This window comes from Balaenoptera acutorostrata, chromosome 17, assembly GCF_949987535.1.
Source record: "Balaenoptera acutorostrata chromosome 17, mBalAcu1.1, whole genome shotgun sequence".
NCBI lineage: Eukaryota > Metazoa > Chordata > Mammalia > Artiodactyla > Balaenopteridae > Balaenoptera > Balaenoptera acutorostrata.
Window position 1 is genome coordinate 1,515,272 of NC_080080.1, and position 10,162 is coordinate 1,525,433.

General features: G+C 64.0%; 1 protein-coding gene and 1 long non-coding RNA gene across 3 annotated transcripts; one reads left to right on the top strand and one right to left on the bottom strand.

Annotated features, from left to right (window-relative positions):
* Nucleotides 1-2,959: 2,959 nt before the first annotated feature.
* On the bottom strand, nucleotides 2,960-6,620 carry LOC103010121 (uncharacterized). 2 transcript variants are annotated; one of them, XR_449722.2, is made up of 4 exons: nucleotides 4,987-6,620; nucleotides 4,520-4,664; nucleotides 4,291-4,363; nucleotides 2,960-3,857 (listed from the first exon to the last, which is right to left on the bottom strand). It is a non-coding gene; the product is annotated as an uncharacterized LOC103010121 (long non-coding RNA). The 2 variants fall into 2 exon arrangements; XR_449721.2 differs by having other exon boundaries at nucleotides 4,520-6,620.
* Nucleotides 6,621-8,062: 1,442 nt separating this feature from the next.
* LY6D (lymphocyte antigen 6 family member D) lies at nucleotides 8,063-9,637 on the top strand. Its single transcript, XM_057532411.1, has 3 exons — nucleotides 8,063-8,161; nucleotides 8,479-8,620; nucleotides 8,836-9,637. Exons 1-3 carry the CDS (start codon nucleotides 8,063-8,065, stop codon nucleotides 9,069-9,071), a joined length of 477 nt encoding a protein of 158 aa, XP_057388394.1. The 3' UTR covers nucleotides 9,072-9,637.
* The last annotated feature ends 525 nt before the right edge of the window (nucleotides 9,638-10,162 follow it).

A 10,162-nucleotide genomic window follows, 5' to 3' on the forward strand; every position in this document is an offset into this window, starting at 1 on the left:
GCTAGAGCGTTCATGCATCACAGACCCAGGGGGCCTCCTTCCTGCCTGCCTCCGGGGCTCAGGGTGCTGAAATCGGGGAGGGACGGAGCCTCTGGAAGGCCACTGGCACCCCTGCCAGCCCCTGCCAGGTGAAGGCAGACCTTTCCCACGGTACCCTGGCTGCCCACTGCGGGGGGCATAGGGACTGGGAGGTGGCCCTACCTCCCCCAGAGGCGACCCCCCAGGATGTTGAGAGAGAAGGATTAAAGCTGCAGGGCTGCTCTGAGCTCAGTCTGAGACGTGGGGTCTGGTGTGTTTTCTAGTCCTCGGTCTTGGGGCTTGGACCCAAGGACCAAGGGCAGGTGGCACTTGGAGGGGCAGGTGGCACTTTATGGGGGGCGTCCTCAACAAGGCACATGCTCAGGTGGGGATGCAGCAATGTCCTCTTCTCTAAGAAGCCAACTTCTGTCCCGAACCCCCTTGGCCAGAGAGGAAGAAACATGCTTTCAGCAAATCCCAAGTTGGGGGCTGACACGGCGCCCCCCGGGGAGCCCCTCGGAGTCTCAGTGTCCCCCAGCATGGGTGGTCATCTCTGTGCCCACCCCTGCCCGTCCTACATCCCCGATCGGGGCACGCCAGGCGCCCGGAGCTCTGAGTCTCCTCCCAGGGCCCAAGGCCCCCAGCTCTCCAGTTTTGCTCCTCCACACGTCTGCCCAGGGCCCTTCCTCAGGAGCCCGTCTACCTGCCCCAGAGGGAGGAAGGCCCTTTCTGTTCCCGCCAGCCACCTCTCTGGCCCCAGGGCCTGTGTGCCCGGCCACTGTTGGTCCCCTGCTCCTGTGACAGGGCGGTGGTGGTCGTTCCGTCGGGGAGCACAGCGGTCCCGAGAAGTACAGGGCAGCGGAGGTTTCAAGCCAGTGGGAGGGGCCTGCCCTCTTGTGGGACTTCTGCCCGCTGTCTGCACCTTGGGCTGTTTGGGGGACAAGATAGGCTGAGGGTGGCCTGCCTTGAAATGAGGGTGTCAGGATTCCCTCGGGGGCCCTCCCAGCCCCCAGCACAGCCAGGCCTAGAGGCCCAGGAAGAGGTGGTTATGGGGCACGTATGGGGCAGCCGTCCCAGCAGCAAAGGTGGAGCCCAGGGTTGGACCACCCCACCCAGCCTTTAGAAGCCTGGGGTTTCTTCTCTTAAGGAAAGTGGAAATTTCCTTTCTTGCCTCTCTTGTCTGACCAACCTTCCCTCTGGGGCAGGCCCCACCCCTACAAGTCCCAACGGAGAACCACGTTGGACGCCACATGACGACTCATGGCCGCCTCCTCCAAGGGCTTCTGTGTTCAGAAGTAGGGGTGGGGCAAGGGGGCTGTTTCCAGATGAAGACGCTCACTCTCCCTCACTACAGATTAGCAAACTGAGGCACGAAGAGCCTTCCGGGCCCTTGCCTGGCCCCCCGGCTCCTGGTGGCGGAGTGGTGGTCTGCACCCAAGCCTGAGTTCTCTCCACGCCCACCTACAGGTGCCCCCCAGTCATTAAATCAACAGACACTCAGAGATCACGTGGGCACTGAGACACCACGGTGACACAGCAGACCTGGGGGCCGTAGCCCGCAAACCGACAAGCAAAGGTGGGCCCGCAAGTTGCGACGGGGGCTCGGGAGGAGGTCGGGTGCTGCAGGGCTCACCGGCCTCTCGGAGGGCGAGGTTGTGGCTGTGATCCTGACCACGGGCAGGCAGCCGGACGGCAGGTGCAAAGGCCCGGAGGTAGGGAAGGGCTGGAGGGACTTCAAGAGGACCCCTGGCAGGAAGCCTGGGGGTGGGCACCTGACGCGCCAGCTGAGCAGGGCTGGGGGCCGCGGGGCAGGGAGGCTGGCTCTGACCCTGGAGCCCCTGCTGCTGCTGCTGATTCAGGGAGGAGCACTTGGGGGCCGCGGGGGTGGGGCCGTCCGTGGAAGGCTCAGGCTGCGACCTGTTGTTTCTGAGATCCCTGAATAACAGGGGGTGGGGTTGGAGGGCAGGGAGGCAGCTGGAGCTCAGAGGGCTTGGCAGCAGGGGTGGCTCTGCAGTCTTCTGGGTTAGAAGCCCAGACCGCCAGCCAGCAGGGGTCCTGGAGCACCAGGCCCTCCGTGTGCCCTGGGCTTCGCAGTCAAGCTGCTTCCTCTGCTCTGGGCCCATCCCCGGGGGTTCCTGGGCCTCTGTGAGTCACCTTCCCTCCAGCCAGGGGGGCTGCCCCTGCTCCCTTCTTACATAACGTCCCCAAGTTATGACGGCACAAACCCTCTGATCCCCTGAGCCCCTGGGATTGTAGTCATGAGCTCCTGGCAGGCCCAGATTGGGACCCACCTCCCTGCCTGGGGGCTGTCCCCACACCCAGAGCGGGGCTGCAACAATATGCAAACCCCTGGACCGGGACTGGTGCCAGAGCCGGGTCCCTGAGGCCACCAAGCTGAGCAGAGAGCGTTGGAGCTGGGCTGTTCCAGACCCCAAGCTCAGCAGCCGCCTGAGGCCTGGAGGAGCAGACACCGGCCCCGTGAGGACAGAGTGCCACTAGCTCCCAGGCCACGTGGCTGCTGCAGATGCCGCCCTGCTGGCTCCCATTGCCCTGTGCCCGGGAACCGTGTCTGCAAAATGCAGGGTCTGCAGAGAGGCTGTCCACGTCTGAAATCGGGGTCTCACTGCAGACTGAAGACTTCCCCGACACAAGTCCCAATTCCACAGTTTCATCAGCTGTTTCCAAAGAACCTTTTTTTTTAAATTCTAAGTTGTCCTGGCCATGTTTTAGTGGGGCTTAAAGAGTGGCAGCACCCAAAAAGGGGTTATTTCCTGTTCCCAAGGGGCAGGGGACAAAGTGACAGGGGTGGAGGTTTGCCAAGGAAAGGAATTTACACTGCCCTGTGTAAGAGGTACTAGTGCCAAAGACGGACAGACACGGAGCGCATGATTTATATTAGATATTTATTCCCCTCTTAAGGGTTAGGATCAGTGATGTCCTCCCAAAGCCCCCTTCTCCTCGCCAGTTAACATAATCTTAAATAAAAACGGAGTGTCTGCATGTCAGGTGTTGCAAGTTCCAGAGCTGCCTGCCAACCACCTGCAGACCTAAGGCTCTCCGAGCCCCACCAGGTTTCACTCCGTGGTCTTTGAGAATTACTGTTTTCTCCTGTCAGGGGTAGGTGTGTGTGTAAATGAGAAAGGGAAGAGGAGAGAGGAGATAGAGAAACATCATTGTAATTATTTCCTAGAGGACGTGTAAGTGGAATGAGTAGATGGGTAGATGGTGGATGGATGAATGGATGGATGGACAGATGGATAGATTGATAGACGGATGGAAGATGGATGAATGCATGGATAATAGGATGGGTGGATACATGGATGGATAGGTAGGTGAGTGGCTAGACGGATGGGGAGGATGGATGGATGGATAATGGATGGGTGGATGGATACATGGACGGATAGGTGGACGGATGCATGCATGCATGATGGATAGATGGGTGGATGGGTGGGTAGGCGTCGGGAGCAAGTGAGGGCAGAGAAGTGGGGGTGGAAAGTGAGAAGGGCCCCGAGGTCACTACCCCAGAACCTATACCCATGCCTTCACGGAAGGACGCAGCCCACACCTGAGGGCTTCGCCCTCATCACCCAGATCCCCAAGTCCCAGTGTCCTCTCAGGGACACAGCCAGAGGAGCTGACAGTCAGGGCCCACGTGGGGCTCCGTGGAGAGGTGCCCTGTGCTGGTCCTCGGAGCTGCTGTGAGCAGGGGTCCTGTGAGGCCTCTCTCGGGGGGGTTGGTCTCTTCTGGCCCTAGGGCTCCTGCCCAGCCACTCCTGGCAACAGGCTCTGCTTCGAGGCAGGGAAGGACTGCCCACGTGGCTAATCCCTGGATTTTCGGTCTGGCAGAGCAGGGAAGAAGGGCCCCGCATGTATGAGAGGCCAGCGCAGAGGGGCAGAGCCGGCCTTGGACCCCAGCCCCCAGCCCAGCCCAAGGACATTAACTGCATCCAGAAGCCTCGCCCAGCGATGGGGAGAAGGCGTCTCTGGAGAAGGGCAGCTGGTGGCCAGGGTCCCATGATCTAGGATGGAGGGCCACGTCAGGCCCTGGGCAGTTGGTGAGAGAGACCCACATCTAGGCCTGCGGCCCTGGGTGTAAAGGCAACTCTCCTGCACCAGGAGGGAGGAGTGGAGAGGCCTGGGTGAGGGTTAGAGCCCCAGGCTGGGGGGCCAGGCCCAGCTCTGGCTCCCACTCACTGACTGGGTGACCCTGGGCAAGGCCCTACCCTCTGTATGTCAGCTGAGGCCCCGTATGCATGCATGTGTGTGACTTACAGGAACAGAGCAGGCCCAAGGGAGACCCTGCATCGCTCCGCTGCCTGACTCAGGGGAAGTCACCTCACTCCAGCTGGGGAAGAAGAGAGAGACAGAAAGGGAGCATGGCCCCCAAGGCCACGCACGGCCCCTGAGCCAGACCCTGGCCCCCTCGCCGGGATGCCCTTCCCCACTCCACCCCGGGGAGAGCCCCCCCGGGTCCCTCGGCCTCCCTGGTCAGCATGCTCACGTCGGGTACACACACAGCATCACATGTCCACCCCCTCGACATCTCCCCAGCTAGTCGGGGGGCCCTGAAGCCTGGGCCCTGTCTCTCCTCGCTCAGTCTCTGTTACACCCTCTGTGCCTGGCACGAGCTGAGTCCTTCTCAAGCTCTGTTGAAGGAATGAAGGAGGGGGTGAATGGGGCGCCTTGAGGTGGAGGGAAGTTTGGGGGTGTAGCCGGGGCCGGGGCTGCCCTTATGGTGACCTGAGCTGAAGAAGCCTGTCCCGGCCTGAGGTTTGGAGGCGCCCGTCCTCAGCCCGGGGCAGGCCTGGGGCGGCTGCTCTGCCACGCTGAGCCGGGCGCTTCCCTCTCTGGGCCACACTCCTGCTCCGCGTAAGCCCGGTGGCCCTGGCCCCTCGCCCATGCCCAGGCTGAGACCAGCGGGAGAGGGCAGGAAGGCAAGGTGCAGGGAGAGGGCCCGGGCAGGAGAACCTCAGCTGCAGGCAGAGGCCTGGGCTTGTCTTGGCGTCTGGCTTCCTGGACAGCTGAGTTCAGGGAGCAGGCAGGGCTAGCGGGTGGGTGTAGTGGGTAGTATTCCCTCCAAGGCATCTCCTGGGCGTCACGCCTGCTGGTACAGTCAGGTCTAGGGACCCAGGCTGATAGGAGGGCTCGGGTTCTGGAAAGCAGCTGCTCTCTCCAGCATGTGAGGGGGGAGGGAAGGAGGGGTCAGTGGTGACAGAAACAAGTGCCAGTTTCTGCCCCACTCCCGGATGATCTGGTGCCAGCCTGGTCCTCTCTGGCCCTTATTTCCTCACCAGTGAAAGGGGTTGGTAGGGGACGAGTTTCAGGGCTCCTCTGTCCCCTGAACCCGGCCTCTAAGACCGTGGTGGCCAGAGCATTGCCTGCAGGAAGCCCTCCCAGACTGCACCGTCCTGATAACTCCCAGTTCTCTGAGAGCTCCTGTCATTGGAATCACCCACTTTCTCCCACAAGTAAAGTGTATCTGGGGTTGATGTTTCTGCTAGGACGCCCCAGGAGAGGCAGCTTGCATCCTCGTGGGCAGCCCTGCCGGGGCAAAGGCCTCCTTCCCACAGAACAGGACCAGCTGCCGCCTCTGCTCCAGTGTCTAGCCCTGCCACCAGGGCACACAGTCACATAAAAGCCTGAGGTGCCTCATGGAGGCGGATCGGGGGTACAGGGCCCCCTCCAGCCCCACATGCGGGGAGCCCGCTGCCCAGCGCCCTCACGCCCAGACCTCCACTCCCAGTCGGCCCGACATCCCTGGATCCCGCAGCGCCACCAGGCCCGACAGGAAACCTAATCCCCCAAACCAGTTTTTCCAGCAGCTTCCATGACCGTTGGCCCAAGTAGTCGCCACTCCCCACCTGCCATCCGCCACCCCTTGCCAGTTGCCACCCTGTCGCTGAGCCCTGTGCCCTGCTTCCCAGGGCCCCCTGGGCATCCTCCCTCCCGCTCCGGGGGAGACCTCGGAGCTCAGGGTGACTTTCTCTCTCTGGATCAGGGCCCAGGGACCCCCACGTCACCTGCCTTGTCAATCCGCACCCCAGCTGCCTTAAACAAGCCCCAGGGACCAGCCAGCGGGACAGGCAGCCTTCGCGGGCTCAGGAGGCTGATGCGAGGCTGCCTCGGGGGCTCCTGCCTGCCCCCTCCCTGTGCCCCCCAGGATCCTGGAAGGCACCGCAACACCGGCCCTCCACCATCGTGCAGGTCCTGCAGGTCCAGTGACTGCTTCAGGGTGGGCACACCTCTTTGGACCCCCAGCATCACAATATGCACCCCTGACTCGGCAGGGAGGAGGTGAGGCCCAGCTCACGAGCCAGCTTGCCCGGGGGCCTGCCAGGAGGAAAGGCCAGGGGTCTGGAGCCCAGACCTGACCGGCCTGAGCCTCTGCTCCAAATAGCCTTAGGCTGGCCCAGATCCCCACAGCAGGCGCTGCCCCACCAGACCCTGAGGGGCGTGTCCACCGGCAGGTTGGGCTGCTGGCGGCGGCCCAGGGCTGACCTCCGTCGGCGCCCCGGCCCCACTCGGCGTCATCACAGCCTGCCTCTGCGGGTCCCACCCGCACCTCCCAGCAGGGTTTGCCGGGCACATCGGAGAAGTAGTGGGGTCCCAGGGCCAGCAAGCAGACGGGGAAACCTGCGGGGAGAGGGGCAAGGGAAGGGGGAGCCTTTGCGCAGAGGCCCGAGTCCCTCCTGTGAGCACTGCCAGAGGGGGAAGGTGGGGCGGGATCTGCCCGGCACCCCCCAGCCGAACCCCGCACCAGGCGGGACCCTAGGCCTGGCCTGGAAGAGCACACTGCCTTTCAGGACCAAAGCAGACACAGAGAGCAATGGTCACAAAGCAGGATGCGGGCAGCTGCTGGAGGAGGGCCGGGCTGGAGCATGGCGGAGGGAGCACTTGGTGAGGAGGGGTCCTGGGGCCTGGAAAGATGGGAGGCAGGGGTGGTGGAGACGATGGGGGGTTGCGTCTTTGCCTCCACACCACCCCCTCCCCAGCAGTCCAGCCCCTGCCCCTCCTCCGAAGCCCCAGGTCCCGCTGGACTTCACAGCCCTCACCCAGTCGGTGCTCACCTCTCCGCAGGCACAGCTGGCATCCACGTCCCTGCCCCGAGGGCTTCTCTTTCCCCTTCTCCCCCAGGTCCAGACATCTTAGTGAACACTTCACTTCCCCAGGGTCTTTTCCCCAGGACCCCTGGGGGTCAACCTAGCAACCCAGAGCCCCCGGGAGCCCAAGAATGCAGGGCCTGAGCCTCCCTCCTGCACCACGCCCCTCGGCCCCAGCACAGCGCTGGGCACCCCCAGGGCACCCACACAGGCTTGGGACTCTGTGATCCTATCTGAGGGTGGAAGTCAGAGACAAAGTGGAAGGTCAAAGACAAAGTGACCAGAGCTGGGCAGAGGACAGAGAGAGGAGGCGGGCTGCAGAGCCAGCTGAGGCCTTTGTCCACAGCCCAGAGAGGGGCAGGCGGCGGGGTGGGGGTGCGGTGGGGTGGGGGTGGAGCGGGGGCAGGGATCCCTCCAGCTGGCAGGGCAGAGGTGTGCCCCGCTGGAGGGCGTGGGCCAGGCAGGGAGGGGCCGCTTCCCGCTCCTCCCTCCCACCAGCACCTGTCCCAGCTATAAGGCCTCTGGAGAGGAGGGGCTCCCACTGTTCCCGGGAACGCCCGAGATGAAGACAGCCCTGCTGTTCCTTGTTGCCCTGGCTGTGGCTTCTGGGCCAGGTGAGGGGCTGGCTGGGGGCTGGGGGCAGTGGGGAGCCGGACCCTGGAAGCCTGGAGTTGCTCACCTCTAGGCACAGAGAACCTCGGCGTTGTGAACCCTAGAACAAAGTGAACCCCGCATCTTAACTTTGTGGGATCACAGACTTAATATTTCAGAATCAGAGAATCAACCCTGAGAATCAGACATTCTGAGAAGGAGCGATGCTGGGAGTTGTCTTGAGATGCCTCTCCTGGGGAAAGACAGATACCCAGGGTTCAGCCCCTGATCCCCCTCTCCAGGGCCCAGGGCCCTCCTGGGTCACCCTTCACCCTCCCTCCCGCAGGCTCAGCATGGCCAACCTGACAGCCTCCGGGACCCCAACGCAGCCTCAGGTCCTCACCGTGGGCTGCCCACCAGGAGACAGCCCCCAGGGTGGGGACTGCAGCCAGGTCCTGTGAGCCACTGTTAGCAAATTCCAGAGCCTCTGATGTCCCTGGGGAAGGGTCTTCAGTGCACCACATACTGGCCACCTCCTCACTGGTCCTGTAGGGATGCCCGGCACTGGACAGCTCCTCCGGGTGGGGTGCCAGGGCCCCAGCAGACAGGGACTGTCACCTCCTGCCTCCTGAGGCTGTGTGCAAGATCTGAACCCTGGCGGGGCCCAGGGGCCTCAGAGGGGACTGGCCTAGGGCAGGGGTGGCAGAGGGCTCTGTCCAGGAGGAGTCTTTTCCGGCAGTAAACCCAGGCCTCCCTGTCTCCCTGGGAGGTCTCCCTGGGGTCTGCTGAAACCCCTACACCCTCGCCCCCAGCCCAGGCTCTCCGCTGTCACATATGCACAAGCTCCACCAACTGTAAGGAACCTCAGACCTGCTCAGTCAACTCAAAATTCTGCAGGACCGTGACCAAGGGTGAGCGATCTGGGGGAGGGGAAAGGGGCCCCTGCAGGACACTCCAGGGCTCTGTCCCGGTGTCCCAGGGCTTGGACGATCATCCCTGGGGAGGATGGTGGGAGTGATCTCGGTGACCGTCTGGTCACGGTGGCGATGGAAGCTGGGAACTGGTACTTGGGAGGCCCTGGGGGTCGGAGGTGCTGCCTGGCCTGACCTCGCCCACCCGTCCCCAGTGGAGCCCCTATCTGGGAACCTGGTGGTGAAGGACTGCGCGGAGTCGTGCACGCCCACGCACAACCTGCAGGGCCAAGTCAGCAGGGGGTCCTCGTCCACCCTGTGCTGCCAGAGCGACCTGTGCAACGAGAATCTGGAGAGCGCTGCGCCCGCCCGCGCCCTGCTCACCAGCGCCCCCCTCGGCCTGGCGCTGGCCCTGGGCCTCCTCGCCCTCACCTGGGCCCCCAGCCTGTGACCCTCGGGACCGGGGCCCCGCCCCCTCCTCTCCCTGGCCAGGATGGGGGCTCCCCTGGAAGGTCTAGGGCAGGGCGGCGGTGCGGCACGAAGAGCTGCTGGCTTGGAGCCGCGCCTCCCCCAGCACAAGAGGACGTCCCTCCCTGAGCAGCGGGGGGAGGAGGGGGAACAGGAGGCATTCGGCTCCCTTCAGGCTTCATATTCATTCTGTTTGGTTTCCGTTTATTTTTCTAACCAAAGCCCTGCACAGGAATAAATGGCTGCAAACCAGTGTGGTCGTGTCTGTGCTGGTTCCGGGAGTAGAGGGGGCGGGGAGGAGCCATCCACACACACAGGCCCCCAAGTCCCCGGGTTTGTCACCCAGGGCCAGTCTTGGCAGCGTGCATGATGCCTGGAGGGCCACCGTCACCCTTCACCCCTGGAGGGGACACGACCCTCCCCAGGCACCTCCTCTGCAGCCCCAGACAAGGAGGGCCCTCCTGGGGGAGGCCTGAGCGGGCGCGCCGGCAGAAGCGTGTCAGTGGAGCAGTGATGGCGAGGCCATAGCTCCTCACCAGGCAGCCACCAGCCTGCCTGAGACCACGCGGTGGAGCCCCTCCCTGCAGGGCCGCCCCGCCCACCCTGCCAGCCCTTCCCCCATCCCTCACGGCCAAGCCCCGCCTGCCCAGGCTCGCCCGGGTCCCACCTTGTCCTACCAGGTGACCTTGAGCAACACCCTCTGCCCGCGGCAGGTCTCTCCCGCTCCGCGCTCCCGTGGGCTGCGATCCGACCGTAGCTCCTGCTGCGGCGGGAATATTCCGAGGACCAGCGCGCCCCCCGCGGTGGCCACCGGAGAGCCGGGCCGTTGGAGGAGCTGCCAAGGGGGGATGGATGTCTCTCCCCTCCCTCAGAGCCCACTCGGTGCCCTCGGCACCCGGCTCCCGGGGCAGGGAGTGGGAAGGCCGGGTCGGACGCGCGGGCCACTGAGGTCGGACAGAGGGGCGGGGACGCACAGGGCGCGGACCATCCCGAGTCCTCGGGATATCCCACAGCAGGCCGGCTGTGCGGCTGGGATTGGAATCAAGAGGTGGGGGGCAGGGACATCCGCCTCCG